The sequence below is a fragment of the Pongo pygmaeus genome, chromosome 21 (genome assembly GCF_028885625.2).
Source record: "Pongo pygmaeus isolate AG05252 chromosome 21, NHGRI_mPonPyg2-v2.0_pri, whole genome shotgun sequence".
Lineage (NCBI taxonomy): Eukaryota > Metazoa > Chordata > Mammalia > Primates > Hominidae > Pongo > Pongo pygmaeus.
In genome coordinates, this window is record NC_072394.2 from 34,180,068 (window position 1) to 34,203,397 (window position 23,330).

At 40.9% G+C, this 23,330-nt stretch overlaps 1 protein-coding gene across 7 annotated transcripts in view; it reads left to right on the forward strand.

Annotated features, from left to right (window-relative positions):
* The window catches only part of TPX2 (TPX2 microtubule nucleation factor), a 62,620-nt gene that overhangs the window by 22,687 nt on the left and 16,603 nt on the right, over positions 1 to 23,330 (forward strand). For all 7 annotated transcript variants that reach the window (XM_054466890.2, XM_054466893.2, XM_054466889.2 and 4 more), the window contains 8 exons: positions 5,135 to 5,261; positions 8,867 to 8,995; positions 10,072 to 10,191; positions 14,386 to 14,507; positions 15,645 to 15,796; positions 16,929 to 17,100; positions 20,390 to 20,531; positions 21,884 to 22,100. In XM_054466890.2, coding sequence (XP_054322865.1) covers positions 5,135 to 5,261; positions 8,867 to 8,995; positions 10,072 to 10,191; positions 14,386 to 14,507; positions 15,645 to 15,796; positions 16,929 to 17,100; positions 20,390 to 20,531; positions 21,884 to 22,100 — 1,181 coding nt within the window. The remainder of the gene's footprint in view (positions 1 to 5,134; positions 5,262 to 8,866; positions 8,996 to 10,071; positions 10,192 to 14,385; positions 14,508 to 15,644; positions 15,797 to 16,928; positions 17,101 to 20,389; positions 20,532 to 21,883; positions 22,101 to 23,330) is intronic.

Here is a 23,330-nt window from a genome sequence, read left to right on the forward strand (position 1 = left end):
CTCGGCCTCCCAAAGTGCTGGGATTACAGGCGTGAGCCACTGCACCCGGTCGATATTTATCTTTCTATGCCTGACTTACTTCACTTAACATAATGTCCTTCAGGTTCATCCATGTTGCCGTGAATGACAGAATTTCATTCTTTTTTATGGCTAAATAGTATTCCATTGTATATATATATGCCACATTTTATGTGTTCATCTGTTGGTGGATACTTCAGTTGATTCCATATCTTGACTCTTGTGAATAGTGCTGTAATAAACATAGGAGTGCATATAGATAACTCTTCGATGTACTGATTTCCTTCTTTTTGGATATATACCTAGTAGTGGGATTGCTGGATCATATGGTAATTATATTTTTAATTTTTTGAGGAGCCTCCATACTGTTTTCCATAATAGCTGTACTAATTGACTTTACTACTAACAATATATAAGAGTTCTCCTTTCTCTGCATCCTCAGGGATGCAGAGAAATTTTTAATATTTTTCATAGTGTCCATTCTAACTGGGATGAAAGGATATCTCATTGTGATTTTTAATTTGCATTTCCCTGATGATTAGTGATGTTGAGCATTTTTTCACATACCTGTTTGCCATTTGTATGTGTTCTTTTGAGAGATGTCTATTCAGCTCATTTGTCCAGCTGTTGAGTTATTTGAGTTCCTTGTGTATTCTGGATATTAGTCCCTTCTTGAATGAATAGTTAGCAAATATTTTCTCCCATTCTTTAGTTGTCTCTTCACTCTGTTGATTGTTTCCTCTGCTGTGCAGAAAGTTTTAAATTTAATATAATCCCATTTGTCTACTTTTGCGTCTGTTGCCTGTGCTTTTTGAGGTCATGTTCATAGGATCTTTGCCCAGAACCATGTCCTAAAGTATTTCATCTATGTTTTTATTTTATTACTTTATTTATTTATTTTTGAGACAGAGTCTCACTCTGTTGCCCAGGCTGGAGTGCAGTAGTACGATCTCGGCTCACTGCAACCTCCGCCTCCTGGGTTCAAGTGATCCTCCTGCCCCAGCCTCCCAAGTAGTTGAGACTACAGGTGCGCACCACCACACCCAGCTAATTTTTGTATTTTTAGTAGAGATGGGGTTTCGTGATGTCGGTCAGGCTGGTCTTGAACGCCTGACTTCAAGTGATCCTCCCACCTCGGCCTCCCAAAGTGCTGGGATTAGAGTCATGAACCACCGCCCTCGGCCTCCCCTGTGTTTTTAGTTGTTTCATAGTTTAAGGTCTTACATATTAGTCTTTAATCCATTTTGAGTTGATTTTTGTATATGGTAAGAAATAGGTATCTAGTTTCATTTTTCTGCATTTAAATATCTAGTTTGATCAGCACCATTTTTTGATTTTTCAAATTTAAATTTTATTTTAGAGATGAGGTCTCACTCTATTGCCTAGGCTTGTCTCAGAATTCTTGGGCTTAAACAATCCTACCACCTCAGCCTCCCAAAGCTAGCACCATTTATTGAAAAGACTGTCCCCCCGCCAAGGAATGTTCTTGGTGCTGTTGTCAGAAATCAGTTGGCTATAAATACGTGGATTTGTTCCTGGGTTCTCTGTCCTATTCCATTTGTCTGTGTGTCTGTTTTTATGCCGGTGCCATGCTGTTATGGTTACTATAGCTTTGTAATGTATTTTGAAGGCTGGTAGTTTGATGCCTTCAGCTTTGTTCTCTTCGCATAGGATTGGTTTGGCTATATGGGGTCTTTTGTGGTTCCATGTTAATTTTAGGATTTTTTTTCTTGAGGCAGAGTCTCACTCTTGTTGCCCAGGCTGGAGTGCAGTGGCGTGATCTTGGCTTACTGCAACCTCCACCCGCCGCGTTCAAGTGATTCTCCTGCCTCAGCCTCTGGAGTAGCTGGGATTACAGGCCTCTGCCACCACCCCTAGATAATTTTTGTATTTTTAATAGAGATGGGGTTTCACCATTTTGGCCAGGCTGGTCTCGAACTCCTGACCTCAGGTGATCTACCTGCCTCGGCCTCCGAAAGTGCTGGGATTACAGGCATGAGCTACTGCGCCTGTCCTGCTTATACATTATTTATGGCTGTTGTATTCTTACTAATTTTTCTTTCCATTTGTTCCATCAATTAGAGAGAGAGGTAGTGAAATCTCAGACTGTAATTATAGATTTGTCTCTTTATCGTTATAATTTTTGCTTCATATAGTTTGAAGCTACTAGTAGATGCATAAATGTTTAGGATTGTTATGTCATGTTGATGAATTGGCCACTTATATATATATATATATATATATTTTTTTTTTTTTTGGCTGGACGTGATACCTCATGCCTGTAATCCCAGCACTTTGGGAGGCTGAGGTGGGTGGATCACAAGGTCAGGAGTTCGAGACCAGCCTGGCCAGTATGGTGAAACCCCGTCTCTACTAAAAAATACAAAAATTAGCCGGGTGTGGTGGTGTGCACCTGTAGTCCCAGCTACTTGGGAGGCTGAGGTAGGAGAATCGCTGAAACCTGGGAGGCGGAGGTTGCAGTGAGCCAAGATCATGCCACTGTACTCCAGCCTGGGCGATAGAGCAAGACTCCATCTCAAAAACAAACAAAAAATTATATACATATATATACACACACACACATACACACACATATGTATATACACACAAGCATATATATATGTATACGTATATATGTACGTATACATATATATGTATACATATATACGTATACATATATATGTATACGTATATATATGTACGTATACATATATATGTATACGTATATATATGTACGTATACATATATGTATATATTTTTGAGACAGGGTCTCATTCTGTCACCCAGGCTGGACTGCAGTGGATCAATCACGCCTCACTGCAGCCTCTACCTCCTGGGCACAGGTGATCCTCTTACCTCAGCCTCTTGAGTAGCTGGGACCACAGATGCCACTACCATGCCCAGCTAGTTTTTGTATTTTTTGTAGAGACAGGATTTTGCCATGTTGCCTAGGCTGGTTTTGAACTCCTGGGCTCAAGGGCTCCACCCACCTCAGCCTTCCAAAGTTCTGGGATTACAGGTTGAGCCACCGTGCCTGGCCCCACTTTAACAGTTTGAAATGATCTTCTTTATCCCCATTGAAATTCTGTGCTCTGAAACCTACTTTGCCTGGTATTAATATAGCCACTCCAGTTTTCTTTTGATTGGTTTTAGCATGATATGTCTATATGTAAAGTGCATTTTTTGTAGACAGCATATAATTGGGTCTCGCTTTATTATTTAATATTATTGTTGCTGCATTTTAATTGGAATAAATGCATCTATTTTAGCCTTGACATGCTATGCTATTATTTTGTGTGTTTGTGTGAGTCTCTCCGCCCCAAAAATATTTCTTTAGGAGATGAACCAAATGATTGTTCTCTGAAATGAATAATGCCTAAACTATGTTTTCGTGGCCTATCTTTTCTTCCCTGTCATCTTGTTGCAGTTTAATTTCTTTATCAGGAGTCAGTTCATATGCTATGTGATTAAGTGCTGTTTCTTCCATGAAGGCTTTACTTGTTTCTTATTCTGTTTTGTTTTTTTTGTTTTTGTTTTTTTTTTTGCAGACAGGGTATCAGTGTGTCACCCCATCTATAGAGCAGTGGCATGATCACAGCTCCCTGCAGCCTTGACCTCCTGGGCTCAAGTGATCCTCTTGCCTTAGCCTCCTGAGTAACTGGGACTACAGGCACATTCCACCATGTCTGGCTAACTTTCTCAGTGTTCCCATAGCACTTTTTTTCTATTGCGTTAAAAATGTTTATCAAGGCTGGGCTTGTAGTTCATGCCTGTAATCCCAATACTTTGGGAGGCCAAGATGAGAGGATTGATTGAGCCCAGGAGTTTGAGACCAGCCTGGGCAATATAGTGAGACCGCCATCTGTATTTATATAATGTCGAAAAGCAAAAAAAAAAAAGAAAAGTTTATCAAAGTAAAACATGGCCATGGTAACATCACAATACTTAAGAGTTTATGTTAAAATAATCCCTTCCTCTTCCCATCCCTACCCCCTGTCCTTTTTCTCAAACTCTTATTGGTTTTGTTGTTGTTGTTGTTGTTTGTTTTTATATTTTGTTTTACAGGTGGGATCTCACTGTGTTGCCCAAGCTGGTCTCAAAATCCTGGGCTCAAGTGATCTTCCCGCCTCAGTCTTCCCAGTAGCTGTTTTAACTCACTATTTTAACTTGTGCTGTGGTTACATTCATAATGCCTGATAGTATGATTATATCAGCAGTATTTACAATGTTATGATTATATAAATATTGTTCAATGCCAGATCAGTAACTGTGATGCAGTTGCATCCCTTCTTGGTTCTCTTTGGCTATCTTTGGTTGTATTGTCACAACCCCTGAGCCACGTAAAGATGATTCTGACATCAAGAGATCAGTGGTTTTGCTTTTCTTTAAACTTTATCAATTTCTTAAATTTCTGCCACACTTTATCTTGCTTCATATTGGACAATGATCCTTGGAAGTTATTACTGCTTTTTTGGGAGAGCATTGTTATTTTTACTATCTTTGCTGCCTTGTTTCCTGGTCCTTATAACTTTCTTCTGGATATACTCCTTCATTATGTGGGAGTGCATCCTCAGGAAACTTTCTTAAATTAGTGCAGGAGATGAAAACTTTGAGTTCTCACATATTTGAAAATGGCATTGTTCCACTTTCATATACAATTGAAAGTTTATCTTAATACAGCATTGTAGATTGCAAATTATTTTTTATCACTACTCTAAAGACATTGTTCCTTTATCTTCTATTTTTATGTATTGCTGATGAAAAATTCAGTGCTTATCTAATTTTCCTTACTTTGTAAGTGATTTTTTTTTCTTCTTTATGGAAGCTTTCAGAATTTTATCTTTACCAGTGTCCTGAAATGTCATGAGATTGTGTTTGGGATGCTTTTTTTAAAGGTAGTACCTTAGGCTGGCAAATAGGCAGGCCCCGGATACATCATTTCTGTTTCAACCAAAGTAGCTTTTATAAACTGGTCTTCTGTATAAGATTTAACTGAAACTAAGGATTCTGTGGCTTAGTGTGTGTGTGTGTGTGTGTGTGTGTGTGTGTGTGTGTGTGTCATCTCCAATTATTTTCCTTGGGATTTGAGTGCTGACTAGCTTTTGGTCTTCCGCAGTTGACAACACTTACTACAAAGAGGCAGAAAAAGAAAATCTTGTGGAACAATCCATTCCGTCAAACGCTTGTTCTTCCCTGGAAGTTGAGGCAGCCATATCAAGAAAAACTCCAGCCCAGCCTCAGAGGTAAGACTGTTTGGAATCTCAAAGTGGTGGTTATGATAATAATGTTCAAAGGATAGTTACTGGACAGAACATCTATTATGTGTCTATACTGTGTTTATGGACGCCTTTATGTTACCTTTTTTTTTTTTTTTTTTTTTTTTTTTGAGACAGAGTTTCGCTCTTTTGCCCAGGCTGGAGTGAAGTGGCACGATCTTGGCTCACTGCAACCTCTGCCCCACTGTGTTCAAGCAATTCTCCTGCCTCAGCCTCCCGAGTAGCTGGGATTATAGGCACCTGCCACCACACCTGGCTAATTTTTGTATTTTTTGTAGAGACAGGGTTTTGCCATCTTGGCCAGGCTGGTCTCAAACTCCTGACCTCAGGTGACCCACCCACCTCAGCCTCCCAAACTGCTAGGATTACAGGCGTGAGCTACTGCGCCCAGCTATGTTACCTTTTAAAATCCTCATAATATGGGTTCGTGTGGTTGAACCCATAAATTTAAAAAATATAAAAAAATTTAAATTTTATAAATTTAAAAAAATCCGTATAACATTTATGAGTTGTAGGTAATATGCTTAATTAATTTATAGATAAGGGCTCAGAGATACTAAGTTGCTTGCTTAAGGCAAGTTTATTTCAGAGCCAAGATTCAAACTCTTATCAGTCTGTTTCCAAAGGCCTTGTATGGATATAATTGTTACATCTTCCTGATGTCAAATATCTTTGTTCTTCTGTATTACTTTAGCTTTCTTTTTCTTTTTTTTTTTTTGAGACAGGGTCTTGTTCTGTCACCCAGGCTGGAGCTGGAGTGCAGTGGCACATAGTTCACTGCAGACTCGAACTCCTGGGTTCAAGTGATCCTCCTGCCTCAGCCTCCCAAAGTGCTGAGACTATACAGGCATAAACCACTGCATCCAGCCAATAGACAAATTTTTATTTTATTTATTTTTGAGACAGAGTCTTGCTCAGTCGCCCAGGCTGGAGTGCAATGGCATGATCATGGCTCACTGTAGCCACAACCTCCTTTGCTCAAGCAGTCTTCCCACCTCAACCTCCTGAGTAGCTGGGACTACAAGCACAAGCCACTGTGCTCAGCTAATATTTTTGTATTTCTTGTACAGACAAGGTTTTACGATGTTGCCTAGGCTGGTCAAGAACTCGAGCTTAAGCAATCCACCAGCCTCTGCCTCCCAAAGTGTTAGGATTACAGGCGTGAGCCACTGCACCCAGGCCATAGTAGAGTTTATAATCAGAGTTTAGTGTTTACCCTCTCTGTGGTTTTCTTGCTTCTGAAATTTTGCCTCAAAAATTTCATCTTTTTTTTTTTTTTTTTTTTTTTTTGAGACAGGGTCTTGCTCTCTTGCCCAGGTTGGAGTGCAATGGCATGATCTTGGCTCACTGCAGCCTCGACCTCTCAGGTGTAAGCAATCCTTCTGCCTTAGCCTCCCGAGTAGCAGAGACTACAGGTGCAGGGCACTAGGTGGCCAGCTAATTTTCGTATTTTTTGTAGAGATAGGGTCTTGCCATGTTGTCCAGGCTGGTCTTGATCTCCTGAGCTCAAGCAATCTGCCCACCTATGCCTCCCAGAGTGCTGAGATTACAGGCGTGAGCCACCATGCCCGACAAGTGCCATCCTTTTTTTTTTTTCAGACGAGTCTCACTCTGTCGCCCAGGCTGGAGTGCAGTGGCCGATCTTGGCTCACTGCAACCTCCGCCTCCCGGGTTCAAGTGATTCTCCTGCCTCAGCCTCCTGCGTAGCTGAGACTACAGGTGCCCGCCACTATGCGCGGCTAATTTTTTTTTTTTGTATTTTTAGTAGAGACGGGGTTTCACCGTGTTAGCCAGGATGGTCTCAATCTCCTGACCTTGTGATCCGCCCACCGTGGCCTCCCAAAGTGCTGGGATTACAGGCGTGAGCCATTGTGCCCGGCCGGAAAGATTTCTTAAACAGGACACACACAGAAAAGCACTGACCATAATGGGGGTGGAAGAGGTTGATAAATTCAGGCACATTTATCTAATTAAAAGATAAAGAGATGAAAAGCCAACCCCTAGAGTAGGAGAAACTATTTGTAACCCATGAATCCTACAAAGGGCTTATATTCAGAGTATACAAAGAATTACAAATCAATTAGTAAAGAATTGACAAGCCAGTAGAAAACAGGCAAATGACTTGAACTAGCACTTATGAAAAGGGACAACCAAATGGCCAATAAACATGTGAAAATGTACTCGGTTTCACTGATCATCAGAGAAAAGCACATTAATTTCCTATGACCCAGCAATCTTATTTTTTTTAGAATAGTTAAAATGAGGAGATAACCCATCAACAGTAGACTGAATAAATAGTTGCACATCCCTACAATGAATATTATACAGCAATGAAAGTCAGTGAATTAGAGCTGTGTGAATTGATGTGGTTGAATCTCACATACATAAAGTTGAGTGAGATAAGCCAGACAGAAAAGAATACTTGTAGTAGTCTGGTTACATTATACAAAATTTTTTGTTTTTCTTCAAAACTAACATACCATGTTTACGTTATACGTGCTTATTTGGTAAAACAATAAGGAAATTATCTAATGAGCACTCTTTTTTTTTTTTTTTTTTTTTATTTCGAGGCGGAGTCTCGCTCTGTCGCCCAGGCCGGAGTGCAGTGGTGCGATCTCGGCTCACTGCAAGCTCCGCCTCCCGGGTTCATGCCATTTTCCTGCCTCAGCCTCTCGAGTAGCTGGGAGTACAGGCGCCCGCTGCCAGGACTGACTAATTTCTTTTTTGGTATTTTTAGTAGAGACGGGGTTTCACCATGTTAGCCAGGATGGTCTCGATCTCCTGACCTCATGATCCGCCTGCCTCGGCCTCCCAAAGTGCTGGGATTACAGGCGTGAGCCACTGCGCCTGGCCTATCTAATGATCACTCTTAAAATCAAGATAGCAGTGGTTGTCAGTGTTCTGTATCTTGGCCTAGGTGGTGATTTCATAAGGTCTTCCACTTTGTAGTCATTTAAGTATTTTTGTTTTGTGCACTTTTTGGTATGTATTAGATCTGTCATTATGCTCTTTGTTTTGTATTCATCTTATTGATTTATTTATTTTTAGACAGAGTCTTACTCTGTTGCCCAGGCTGGCATGCAGTGGCACGCTCATGGCTTACTGCAACCTTGACCTCCTGGGCTCGTGTGATTCTTCCACCCCAGCTTCCTAAGTATCTAGCACCGCAGATGCGCACCACCACGTAGGGCTAATTTTTTAAAAATTTTTTATAGAGACAGGGTCTTGATATGTTGCCCATGCTGGTCTGAACTGCTGGCCTCAAGCAGTCCTCCTGCCGCAGCTTTCCAAAGTGCTAGGATGACAAGCATGAGCCACCATGCCCAGCCAAGTTTTTCTTTTTAATCATTTTATTGAGGTCACATTTATAGACACTGGTGTATTTAAGAACTAAAATGTTATGGTTGAATTTCAAAAACTATCAACAAGAGAGATTAGATTTTTAGAGTAGAGATAATAGCACTTCATTTTATTGCCCTTTGTAGTTTGACATCCTTTCACATTTCTCAGGAACATTTGGATATCTGTAGTATATATATTTATTATATATTTTGTCAATTTCTCTACCATAGAAGATCTCTTAGGCTTTCTGCTCAGAAGGATTTGAAACAGAAAGAAAAGCATAATGTAAAAATGAAAGCCAAGAGATGTGCCACTCCTGTAATCATCGATGAAATTCTACCCTCTAAGAAAATGAAAGTGTGAGTAGCCACAACTTCTTAGTGCCAAGGGCAGACATATTGTACCGTGTATACCACTTGTAAGTTTCTTTTCTGAATTTACACTTTAGATTGAATAGAATAAAATTAAAAATGGTACATCTGTAATATGTTTGGTGCACCTCAAGCTTGAGAAATGCCTAAAACTGTGACCATGGTGAGGTGAATTGTTACATGTATCCTGGAGGGCACTCACATCTTAGTTGGCATAGGTTTTACCTCTTTTTGTTTTTACGGTTAATAACAAGCTGCATACATGATGTTTGTTCATATTTTTATTAATGTATTTTGCTGCAAGTAATAGTCTTCAACGGGAGTGGTTTAAAGAATAATGAATTATTTGTTTCACAGAGGTCTAAAAGTAGTTTGCTGCTGGCTTTGGTTCAGTGGCTGATTTTTAGCTTTTTTTTTTTTTTTTTTTCATACTTGTTCTTCAAGATGCTGCTCTGTGTTTCTTAGCTTTTTTCTTTTGCGTGTTGTCGCACTGGCGCAAGATGGCTGGTGTATCTCTAGGTGTTATATTTATGTTTAAGAGAAGAAGAAGAGTACAGTAAAGGAAAAAGGGTAGCATCTATATCAGGAAACTTAAGTCTTTCCCACCAACCCTTAAATTTTATTTCATTTGCCTAGACTTGTGTCAGTTGGATTCCCTAGTTGCAGTAGAGGCTGTTGAGGCAAGTACAATACTTACTTGTAGCTTAGTGCGTTGCTGCTCCTCCCGAAATTGGGGTTTTATTAATAAGAAAGAGACAGAATAGATTGGGATGGCAATTAACTCTGCCATTTGATCATTTGATGGTGAGCAGTTAGAGTCCCTCCTTACTCTTCCAAACCACCACTAGATAACTCTTGATAGCGGTTGGCTTTCTCAAAGTTTACTCATTGAAGCCATTAATATATATGATCTAATGATACTATTGGAAGAATCATGTGGTGGAAGCATGCTTGTTATCCTATAGAATGAGAAAATTTAATCCATATGCAGTAGATTTGGGGAGGAGGGTACAGGCTATGCTTCAGGGAATTGAAAACATATTTTTTGTCCTTTTGAACTCAAGTTCTAACAAAAAGAAGCCAGAGGAAGAAGGCAGTGCTCATCGAGATACTTCTGAAAAGAATGCATCTTCTCCAGAGAAAGCCAAGGGTAGACATACTGTGCCTTGTATGCCACCTGCAAAGTAAGTTTCTTTCCTGAATTTAAACTTTAGAGTGAATGGTATAAAATTACAGATTTACATCTACAATCTGTTTGGTGTATCTGGAGGTTGGCAAACTCCTGAAGCTTTGACCATGGTGAGGTGAATTGTTACATGTGTCCTGATGGGTGCTCAGATTTTTAAATTTTTATTTAATTAATTAATTTTAAAGACAGGGCCTCATTCTGTTGCCTAGGTTGATGTGCAGTGGTGCAATCATGGCTCACTGCATCCTTGACCTCCTGGGCTTATGTGATCCTCCCACCTCAGCCTCCCAAGTAGCTGGGACTACAGGCATGCACTATCATGCCTGGCTAAATTTTTTTTTTTTTTTTTTTTTTTTTTTTGAGACAGAGGCTCACTCTGTTTCCCAGGCTGGAGTGCAGTGGCACGATCTTGGCTTACTGCAACCTCCGCCTCCCGAGTTCAAACAATTCTCCTACCTCAGCCTCCCAAGTAGCCCGGATTACAGGTGTGCACCACCATACCCGGCTAATTTTTGTATTTTTAGTAGAGATGGGGTTTCACCATGTTGGCCAGGCTGGTCTCGAATTCCTGACTTCAAGTGATCTGCCCACCTTGGTCTCCCACAGTGCTGGGATTACAGGTGTGAGCCATTGTGCCCAGCCTACCTGGCTAACTTTTACATGTTTTTGTAGAGATGGGATTTCGCTATGTTGCCCAGGCTCTCAAACTCCTGGCCTCAAACAGTCCTCCTGCCTTGGTCTCCCAAAGTGCTGGGATTACAGATGTGAGCCACAGTGCTGGCTGGTGCTCAGATCTTGAACAGTCAGAAAAATATACTGTTGAAGCAAATTTAAAAGAAATATAAAAGGAAAAAGTTAGCAATGGTTCTTACCACGTAAATTGAACATTTTTTATTTTTCCAACCTCCCTGCTGGGTTTTACCCAAGCCCGCGTACATATTTTCACAATCAGTTAGTACAAAACCTTGGGTTCTGCTTTATTGACTTGCCATGAGATTATTTCAGATTTTATTTCTGTGCTGCTACAAAATTTCCACATTTATCCTTTTTTGGTAGATTGTTAATATTCTATCAAATTATATTTAACTATTTTCTGTTGAAAATGTAGTTTCCAGCTTTTCATGATTATAAGTACTCAGTCAACAACTTTATAGGCAGAACCATTTCTTTGAGTGATCTCCTCAGAATAAGGAAGGAGAAATTCCCCACAGGGTATGACCAGTTTTGTCAGTGTTGATATTTATTGCTAATTTTACTTCTGAAATGGAAGTACCAATTTATAGTGCCATTGGTCTTTTTTTTTTTTTTTTTTTTTTTTTTTTGAGGTGGAGTCTCACTCTGTCACCCAGGTTGGAGTACAGTGGCGCAACCTTGGCTCACTGCAACCTCCACCTCCTGGATTCAGGTGATTCTCCTACCTCAGCCTCCTGAGTAGCTGGGATTATAGGCATGCATCACCACGTCTGGCTAATATTTTTTTTTTTTTTTTTTTTTTGTGAGACGGAGTCTCGCTCTTCGCCCAGGCTGGAATGCAGTGGCGCGATTTTGGCTCACTGCAACCTCTGCCTCCCACGTTCAAACAATTCTCCTGCCTCAGTCTCCCATGTGGCTGGGATTACAGGCACCTGCCACCACACCTGGCTCATTTTTTATTTTTAGTAGAGATGGAGTTTCACCATGTTGGCCGGGCTGGTCTTGAATTCCTGACCTCAAGGGATCTGTCTGCCTCAGCCTCCCAAAGTGCTGGGATTACAGGTGTGAGCCACCATGCCTGGCCCCGGCTAATTTTTGTATTTTTAGTAGAGATGGGGTTTCCTGATGTTAGCCAGGCTGGTCTCGAACTCGTGACCTCAAGTGATCTGCCCGCCTCAGCCTCCCAAAGTGCTGGGTATAGGTGTGAGCCACCATGCCTGGCCTGAAGTGCCATTGGTTTTAAATGAATATTTTTATTTTCTTATTATCTCATCTGCATTGTTTATTAACTTTTAAAATTGTTTCGGTTTTTTAAATTCATATAGATGGCATCAAATTATTATTTTAAAAATTTAATTGTAAATTGATAATTTATAGTTGTATGTATTTATACAGTACAAAGTGATGTTATGATTCATGACTACAATTTGGAATAATTAAATCTAGCTAATTAACATATCTGTCACCTCAAATAGTTATCACTTTTTGTAGTGAGAATATTTGGATTTTTTTTTTTTTTTTTGAGATGGAGTCTCTCTCGTGTTGTTTAGGCTGGAGTGCAGTGGTGGGATCTCAGCTTACTGCAACCTCCACTTCCCGTGTTCAAGTGATTCTCCTGCCTCAGCCTCCCGAGTAGCTGGGATTACCGGCACTTGCCACCATACCCAGCTAATTTTTGTATGTTTAGTAGAGATGGGGTTTTACCATGTTGGCCAGGCTGGTCTCAAACTCCTGACAGGTGATCCACCTGCCTAAGCCTCCCAAAGTGCTGGGATTACAGGCATGAGCCACTGCGCCTGGCTGGAATTTATTCTCTTAGTGTATTACTATTATTAATGATATCCTCCACCCTGTGCAGTAGATCAAAAGAAAAATCTTTTTCCTCTTGTCTGAGATTTGTTGTACTCTTTAATCATCATCTCCCCATTTCCCCCAACCCCAACATCAAATTATTTTAATTTTTATGTATTTGCTGACAAGATTGTATTACTGCTACTATTGTAAACATTTTTCCATATTTCCTCTTGGGTGAATTATCTGTTTCCTTTTTATTTTTTTTCTTATTGGTAACCTTATTTGCCTATAAGTGTCCTTGGTGATATTTTCCTTACTGAGAATGGATACTCTGTATTGAACGTTACCATGTGTCAAGCACTTCAGAAACATCATCTGATTGAACAGTCATAAATAGAATATGAACATGAGTATTTACACTCTCATTTCACAGTGGAGAAAACTGAGGCTCAGGGAAGTTAAATAGTTTTCTCAAGATCATTATAGGCGGCAAATGAAATGACAGGGTTGGGATTTAGTCGGCTTTACTTCTGAGTTTGTTCCCTCTGTTACATGTATTTTATGTGTATTAACCCTAGGTTGTAGATATTTTCCTCATTCTACTGGTCTTTTTTAGTTTTTGTTTTTGAGACAGGGCCTTGCTGTGTTGCCTAGGCTGGTCTTGAACTCTTGGGCTCAAGCAGTGTTTTTGCCTCAGCCTTCCAAGTAGCTGGGATTACAAGGGCGTGCCACTGCACTAGGCTTCAACTAGTCTTTTAGTTTTTCTTGTGGCTCACAACCTAATCTTTTTTGTTGTTGTTGCTGTTGTTGTTTTTCGAGATGGAGTCTCACTCTGTTGCCCAGGCTGGAGTACAGTGGCGCGATCTTAGCTCACTGCAACCTCCACCTCCCGGGTTCTAGCAATTCTCCTGCCTCAGCCTCCCGAGTAGCTGGAATTACAGGTGCCTGCCACTACATCTGGCTAATTTTTGTATTTTTAGTAAGATGGGGTTTCACCATGTTGGCCAGGTTGGTCTGGAACTCCTGACCTCAGGTCATCCACCTGCCTCGGCCTCCCAAAGTGCTGGGTTACAGGCATGAGCCACTGCACCCAGTCCAATCTCATCGTTCATGATCATATTTATGGATATTTTGTAATATATTCTAATCTATTTTAGTTATTTTCTTCTGAAAATTTTTCAGTATTTTGGTATAAAGTGTGCATTTTCTTGTCTTTATTTTTTTTTTTTTTGAGATGGAGTCTCGCTCTGTGGCCAGGCTGGAGTGCAGTGGTGTGATCTTGGCTCCCTGCAACCTCCACCTCCCAGGTTCAAGCGATTCTCCTGCCTCAGCCTTCCCAGTAGCTAGAATTGCAGGCGTGTGCCACCACACCTGCCTAATTTTTGTATTTGTAGTAGAGACAGGATTTTACCATGTTGGCCAGGATGGTCTTGAACTCCTCACCTCAGGTGATCTGCCCACCTTGGCCTCCCAAAGTGCTGGGATTATAGACATGAGCCACCACGCCTGGCCAAAGTGTGCATTTTTATTTATTTTCATGGTGTTATCTAATTAAGTTAGCATCTATTTATTAGATGATTTTTTTGGTTTTGATGATTATTTTATCACAGGTTAAAAATATTATATAATGTCTGTAGATTCTTTTGAGTCACTGAGCGCCTTTCTCCTCTCCTCTCTTCTCATTTACTGATTTTCTCTTTAGGCAGAAGGTCCTAAAAAGTACTGAGGAGCAAGAGCTGGAGAAGAGTATGAAAATGCAGCAAGAGGTGGTGGAGATGCGGAAAAAGAATGAAGAATTCAAGAAACTTGCTCTGGCTGGAATAGGTGAGCTTGGCTATGGTTGAGTCTGATTCATGAGGGGTGGTTCTTACACTCTTGGTGTTTTTGACGTCTCTAAAGTAAATAAAAAGGCTTTCTTATTTAGTAGTCAGCATAAAAAAGATGTGTTTATTAGCACTTTTTACATATATTGGTACTTTACATATATTGGTACTTTTTTTTTTTTTTTTTTTTGAGACAGAGTTTTGCTCTTCTTGCCCAGGCTGGAGTGCAGTGGCGCGATCTCGGCTCAACACAACCTCCGCCTCCTGGGTTCAAGCAATTCTCCTGTTTCAGCCTCCTGAGTAGCTGGGATTACAGGGGTCCACCACCATGTCTGGCTAATTCTTTGTAGTTTTAGTAGAGATGGGATTTCATCATGTTGGCTAGGCTGGTCTCGAACTCCTGGCCTCAGGTGATCCACCCACCTCAGCCTCCCCGAGTGCTGGGATTACAGGCATGAGCCACCGTGCCCGGCCCACTGGTACTTTCTTAAAAGTCTGTTCTTGGTCTTAGGGAAAAAAAGGAACTTGGATTGAGACAGAAGATAAAGTAATTGGGCAGGCCAGTTTGTTGTTGTTTTCCTATTTTTTTCTAAAGGCAAAGGAAAAGAAAACTGAGTCAAATCCAATTCACCTATGCAGGAAAAGTATGACTGAGAGAGCTGAAGGGGTCACAGTTCTACTTTGCTCGGGCATAGAGTTGTTACTGGTGGAGTCATCACTATAAAGCTCTCCTTACTGGATTGAAAAAGCACCCCTGGAGTTTATAGGATTTTCCTCTTAGAAATGCTGAGTTAACTGTGCTTTCAAAGTCAATCCATAGCTTTTCTTATCAAAAGTATTCCAGTTATTCTTTTTCTCCATAGCTATGACCACACCTGGGAGATGGGATTCTTCTACCCTGTGCTACTATTTTTTTTAGTTTGCATCTGACTGAAAGGCCTCAAACCTAATAGTACTCAGTGAATATGACACATATATTAGTGTCCCTGAGGACTACTTAAAGTTTTGGGTTACACGTAGATAGTGAGCAAAGTTAGATCCATGGTGACAGAAATAGCAAAAGGACTGGAGTAAAGGGGATTTACTGGTGTTCCCTATCTTAATGTTGTCTGTGTGTTTTACTGTGTTCATCTCTCAGGGCAACCTGTGAAGAAATCAGTGAGCCAGGTCACCAAATCAATTGACTTCCACTTCCGCACAGATGAGCGAATCAAACAACATCCTAAGAACCAGGAGGAATATAAGGAAGTGAACTTTACGTCTGAACTACGAAAGCATCCTTCATCTCCTGTAAGTTGATGGACTAAATGAACATTTCTGTTACTAATATTCATTTAGGATTTTACGTGTAGCATTTGTGGTCACTGTTTATAATAGTATAATTGATTTAAAAAACCTTGTGTCTATAAAGATGTGTAAAATATAACAGATCTTTTTTTTTTTTTTGAGATGGAGTTTCACTTTTGTCGCCCAGGCTGGAGTGCAGTGGCGCGATTTCGGCTCACTGCAACCTCCGCCTCCCGGGTTCAAGTGATTCTCCTGCCTCAGCCTCCCAAGTAGCTGTGATTACAGGCGCCTGCCACCACGCCCAGCTAATTTTTGTATTTTTTGTAGAGACAGGGTATCCCCCTGTTAGCCAGGCTGGTCTCAAACTCCTGACCTCAGGGGATCCACCTGCCTCAGCCTCCCAAAGTGCTGGGATTACAAGTGTGAGCCATCACGCCTGGCCAATATAACAGATCTTATAGGAAAAATAGGGTTGGGGCAGACCAGTCAAATCTCATGCAGTTTTGTTACCAGAGCAATCTCCACTTGCATTTGTAGTCAGTATCATCATTTTTTGAAATTAGTTATTTGCGTTCTTAAACCCTGAGGTTATGCTTCTTTCTTTGAGATATAGGTCCTTGAAGGGTTTTGCTTCCAATTAGAGACCAGTTTTATCAAAATTACTGGTCCAAGGAATAGGAATAGGCTTCTTCATCAGTCACTTTAGGGGATGTATGGAGAGATTCCACTGATTCAGGAAGCTGCCTGACCTGATGCAGACCCAGAGGCCTAATCAATTTTTTTTTTTTTTAAGTGGAGTTGAGGGTGAGATTCCTTTGCAGCGCTTTTTGTCTTCAATTCTAAGATAGCTTACTCTGGATTCCTTCAAAACATTGACATGGTTGGGGAAAAATTACCTATGTACTATTCCAGAACATAAGATTTGTTAAGTGCTAGATCCTTTCTTCCTTTTTTAATTTTTTTTAATGAGAATAGAGTAGTTATAACCCTTGCTCAAGGACTGACAAACTTCAGAATAATAATCTTGGTTTTACACAGGCCTTTTTTATTGATCCTCTGTGCCGAATATGTGGCTTATGGTAGATGTGAGCTCTTCCGTGACATTTCATTTGGGGAACAACTTTTCTCTTTACAGGCCCGAGTGACTAAGGGATGTACCGTTGTTAAGCCTTTCAACCTGTCCCAAGGAAAGAAAAGAACATTTGATGAAACAGTTTCTACATATGTGCCCCTCGCACAGCAAGTTGAAGACTTCCATAAACGAACCCCTAACAGATATCATTTGAGGAGCAAGAAGGATGATATTAGTAAGTTTCCTATCAGTATCACAGTTGGATGGAACCTCTCCTGTATTCCCTCTGCTTACATCTTAGGCACAGATTTGTCTTTAGCTGAAATCCTAGTTTTTCGATTAAAGTATGGCGTGTGACTATGCAGACAACAAATGTATCCTTCAGAATTTTTCAAACCACCGAGCTATCTGTCTTGTACCCATCAACCGTCTTGATCCTCCTCATCAATAATTGGCCAAGGGGAATGAATTAAGGTAACCTGAGATGTCATTACACATCCTTAATGGACATTTTTGCCATGTGTCAAAGTGTCACATTGCATTTAGTTACCTATAGAAAATGAAGGCATTTCATTTCATTCAAGGCTATGTACTTTTTATTCAGTGGTCCACCAAAATTTTTACTACTACTAACCAGGCACACTGTGTTAGGTGTATAGAGGTAAATAAAATGGACTTGGTGCTACTCAACATCAAGTTTCTAATTCAAGTTTCAAAACTCGACTTCAAGTTTCTGACATCAAGTTTCAAAAGCCTTTACCATAATTTGTAGTGACCTATTTATCTCTGTCATTAGAGATAAATTAATTAGTTCTTTGCATTCTTAAACTGTCATTAGAGATAAATAGGTCACTACAAATTATGGCAAGGACTTTTGAGGAGGGGGGAGATGCAAGAGTCAAAGGAGGTGGGAGACAGGGAGAGCATGTCTGAATGTTGAGAAGTCTCGTCAGAGATAAAGAAGCTGAAGGTACGAGAGAGGGGAGATAACTAATGGATTAAGTCCTTGAGCAGGCAGGTATTAGAGGGATACTTAGCACAGGTGGAGTGAGTATTCTTTAAAAGGAGGATGGAAGAGTGGGAGGAATGGGTGCAAATACTGGAGGAGTTTGTAGATTTGGTGGTGAGCAGATGAGTGGATTCTAACTTAATAGTTTCTATCTTTATGGAAATAATTTCTACAAGAAGAAAGATGAAATCTGAAGGGTGGAGGTGGTATTAAATAGTTGTTGGGAGTATAGGGATAGTATTCTGGATAAAGCAGAATGTGGTTGTTTTACCTTTGAGGATCTCTAAATTTTTTATATCCTTGCATAGGCATTTTTTTTGAGACAGAGTCTCGTTCTGGCTGTCATCACCCAGGCTGGAGTGCAGTGGCGCGATCTTGACTCACTGCAACGTCCACCTCTTGGGTTCAAGAGATTCTTGTGCCTCAGCTTCCCGAGTAGCTGGGATTACAGGTGTGTGCCACCATGCCCAGCTACTTTTTGTATTTTAAGTAGAGACCAAGTTTTGCTGTGTTGGCCGGGCTGGTCTTGAACTCCTGGCCTCAAGTGATCCGCCCACCTCAACCTCCCAAAGTGCTGTGATTACAAGTGTGAGCCACTGCGCCTGGCCAAGTACAGCGTTTTTTAATGTTGTTATTATGTTCTAGTGGCCAAAATGATTTTGTTAGATTTTATAGTATGAAAATAATGAAATATTCTTCTTTATTCTAATGGAAATTTAAATATTAAGCATAACTTTTCAAATAATATATGACTCAGAGTCTGATATGTCCTGCTTTTAGAATACTAGTCCTGGCAAATGGAAAGAGAAATTATATTATGCAATTTTTATTTAAAACTTTGTACAGTTACAGCTAAATAATTGTTACATGTATCTTTGAAACATGGCTTATTTCTAAAATAGATTTGGTTTTGATCTACCACTGTTATGTGACAAGACCTAAATTGAAAGATTCATTCTATATTAGTTATGAAAATTGACAAGGTTTCACTGGCCAGGTAAATTAATATTTTCATTGAGTGGTGGTGGTGTCTTAATATTGATGCTTTAACATAGTTTTTAACTTTCTCCATTTGATTTTCTGTAAGAAGTGGTCTGGATGCTTTTATATTGATTTCATAAAATTGGGAGTTTTCACTTGGTCTTCTTTTGTTATTTATTTATTTATTTATTTATTTTCCTTCTTGTTTTGCTTTTTAGAGACAGGGTCTTGCTCTGTCACCCAGGCTGGAGTGCAGTGGCGTGATCATGGCTCACTTCAGTGTCCAACTCCTGGGCTCAAGCAATCCTCCTGCCTTAGCCTTCCAAGTAATTGGGACTATAGGTGCATGCCACCATGCTCACCTAATTTTTATATTTTCTTAGGAGACAGGGTCTCATTATGTTGCCCAGGCTGGTCTTAAGCTCCTGGCCTCAAGCAGTTCTCCTGCTTTGGCCTTCTAAATTGCTAGAATTACAGGTTTGAGCCATTCTGTTCAGGCTTTACTTGGTCTTTAGGAAGGCCTTATATCCTTCTTCCTTTTTTTTTTTTTTTTTTTTTTTGAGACGGAGTCTCGCTCTGTCGCCCAGGCCAGAGTGCAGTGGCACTCATTTGGCTCACTTGGCTCACTGCATGCTCCGCCTTCCGGGTTCATGCCATTCTCCTGCCTCAGCCTCCCGAGTAGCTGAGACTACAGGCGCCTGCCACCACGCCCGGTTAATTTTTTTTATTTTTAATAGAGACAGGATTTCACCGTGTTAGCCAGGATGGTCTCGATCTCCTGACCTCGTGATCCCCCCGCCTCGGCCTCCCAAAGTGCTGGGATTACAGGCGTGAGCCACTGCGCCCGGCCAGGAAGGCCTTATATCTTAAAGCTGGAATAAGCAAAAATTTTTTGTGTTAATAACAAGCAAAATAATTGGCATTGTCAATAGAAAGTATAGGCCTTGCCAGGCACAGTGGCTTAACGCCTATAATCCCAGCACTTTGGGAGGCTGAGGTGGGTGGATTGCTTGAGCCCAGTAGTTCAAGACCAGCCTGGGCAACATAGTGAAACCCTGTCTCTACAAAGAATATAAAAATTAGCTGCTCATGGTGGTGCATGCCTGTAATCCCAGCTGCTTGGGAGGCTGAGGTGGGAAGATCACCTGAGTCCAGGGAGGTTGAATTTGTAGTGAGCTGTTATGCCCCTGCACTCTAGCTTGGGCAACAGAGTGAGACCCTGTCTCAAAAAAAATGAAGTCAGTCTAGGCCCGTGCAGTGATAAGGAACCTATCAGACATGGATGGATTTTCAGTTCAGAAGATGACAGTAGAGTTTACCCAAAGGCTACCTTAGTCATACTCCTCAATAAAAGAGGAATAGGGGAGAAATAACTGAATGTTGGTTGGTTTGACCGAGGTAAGCTGAGCTGACTTTTGTGGGCCCACCACTCTGTGGTTGGCTTATCCTTCTCTGAGCTACACAGGTGAATTAGCACTTACAAGTAAACTGGGTCTTGCGGAGCTAGATGAACATCTGTCATCTCTGTTTACAGACCTGTTACCCTCCAAATCTTCTGTGACCAAGATTGGCAGAGACCCACAGACTCCTGTACTGCAAACCAAATACCGTGCACGGCCTGTGACCTGCAAAAGTACAGCAGAGCTGGAGGCTGAGGAGCTCGAGAAACTGCAACAGTAAGTCCCACTGGTAGTATCTGAGGAAGAGTTCCACGAACCTGCCTACTTTATTTTCAGTTCTGTAAGGGTGACAGTTGCTATTTTTCTTTCTGTAAAAATTTATGGCATTTGAGTAGTAGGCTCTGCAGGCTACGCCCCTGCCTATATGATTTAAGGACTATAGTGGGAATATGGAGATGTCCTGGAGTATAAACTGGTAAAAATTGAATCCAGGCTGGGTGTGGTGGTTCACACCTGTAATCCCAGTACCTTGGGAGGCCGAGGCAGGAGGATCACTTGAGTTCAGGAGTTTGAGACCAGCCTGGGCAACATGGTGAAACCCCATCTCTACAAAAAATACAAAAAAAAATAGTTGGGCATGGTGGCATGCGTCTGTAGTCCCACCTACTAGGGGGCAGACAGAACCCAGGAGGTCAGTGCTTCAGTGAGCCAAGATCACGCCAATATACTCTAGCTTGGGTGACAAAGCGAGACTGTCTCGCACATACACACATACACACACACGCACGCACACACAAAATCTAATCCAGAGGTTGGAGTAGAAGAACTTACTTAGGATTTCAATTAAGGAATGCCCTCTAAGGTTAAGTTAGGTAGATCCCACCCTTTTGTGACTCCCCAAGGGATTGTTACAGCTATTATTAGTGGAGGGAAATGGAAACTTAGTGTGATTCGTAGCATTGGAGTTTATTTCCTGTATCCTTCTTCCATTCCTTTTTGTGCTTCTTTTGAGGAGGGGGAGCTTCTTCTGTGAAGTGAAGCCTCAATTCTTAAGTGGTAGGGATGTTAGGACTCTGATTTATTCTTTCTTCTAGAGGTAAAGATAGTGCTGTGGAGAGTTGAAATTTTACTGTGTGTGATGGGTAATCATTTTTTCTTTTATTCTTTTATTCTTTTTTATTTATTTATTTTTTTTGAGATGGAGTTTCGCTCTTGTTGCTCAGGCTGGAGTGCAGTGGTGCCTCCCAGCTCACTGCAACCTCCGCCTCCCGGGTTCAAGAGATTCTCCTGCCTCAGCCTCCCTAGTAGCTGGGATTACAGGTGTGCACCACCACGCCCAGCTAATTTTTGTATTTTTAGTAGAGATGGCCACCATGTTGGCCAGGCTGGTCTTGAACTCCTGACCTCAAATTATCCGCTCACCTTGGCTTCCCAAAGTGCTGGGATTACGGGCATGAGCCACCGTGCCTGGCCCATTGTTTTTCGTTTTTATTTATTTTATTCTGTTGTCCAGTCAATGGGAGCATAATCTTAATGATTGCTGTTCTTTGTGGTTGGCTTACTTTGTTTGTGAAGTTTTCATTTTATTAAAATTTTTTTTTGTGGTTATTTAAATTTTCACCTTACAGATACAAATTCAAAGCACGTGAACTTGATCCCAGAATACTTGAAGGTGGGCCCATCTTGCCCAAGAAACCACCTGTGAAACCACCCACCGAGCCTATTGGCTTTGATTTGGAAATTGAGAAAAGAATCCAGGAGCGAGAATCAAAGAAGAAATCAGAGGATGAACACTTTGAATTTCATTCCAGACCTTGCCCTACTAAGATTTTGGAAGATGTTGTGGTAAGGTTGAGGCTGTGTGTGCTGGCAGAAGTGTCCTGCTCATGACCAAATATCCACCCATACACACAAAAGTTTGGGTAGATATTATGAGCAGGGCATCATATTAGGAACTGCAGATGATAAAGAGACTTATCGGAAGTGGATTTTGCTTTTAGTTAACTCAAAGTCTGGTATGGGAGACAATATATGTGTGAATAATAGAAAATGGACAGAAGTGTTCTGAGAGAGATGACAGTTAAAATAGGAATTCAGAGGAGAAAATGGTTTCTTCCAGATAGAAAGTTCAGGGTGTGCTTTGTAGAGAGGCACCATTTGACCTGAGCCTTGACGATGTGTAGTAATAGTTGTTGTGTTGCTATTGTTGTCATAATAGCTGACACTTTTGCTATGTGCCAGGACTGCTCTAAGCCGTTTTCGTATATTAGCCCATTAATTTTGACAACAATTCCTTTAGGTGGGTTACTTTGTCACCTGTTTCAGATGAGGTAACCGAGGCACACAGAGGTTATGTAGTATTCCTAGAGCACTCAGCTAGTACATGGTGGAGCAAGTAAGAGTTCAGACACTCTAGCTACAGAGTCTGTGATCCTAATACCTCATTATATTGCCTCTCCATTACATGATAGAATTTTGACTTGCAGAAATGCGAATGGACTGGATTGGCAGAACATTCCAGGCAGTAGGAATTACATGATAAAAAGCCTGACAGTGGGAAACAAGAAGCCTCTACTGGGAGCTGTTAGTGGGTCAGTTAAGCTGGAGAAAAGTTTATCAAGAGCCACTGGAAACTGTTTCAGAGAAGTGGGTTGTAGTTTGATAATAGGCTCACAACCATAATTTTAGAGAAAATGTGCAATCAGGAAGCAAGGCTACAGTCAGACAATAAGCAATGGAGTTAAGCACCTGCATAAACATGAAAGCGGCTTTTAGTTACATTTCAGTGCAGATGGAGACCTCACCCGCCGCCACTGGTTTGGATTGCCTGGATTGATGCAGGTCCGGGGTAACTCTAGAAGCACTCTGTTTTCCTATCGTCTTTCTTTTTGCTTGCTTTAGAGTCACCATGCTTTTAGGGGAAACTGCACCAATGTATTACCTTTGACTGAGTACCTAGTTTTGTTTATTGTATTTTCTTAGCACTAAATCAGAAGCAACTTGAAATTATATTTTCCAGGCTTTACAAAAATCATGATTATGCTTAGAAATGGTTCTCCTCCCTGATACCTACTT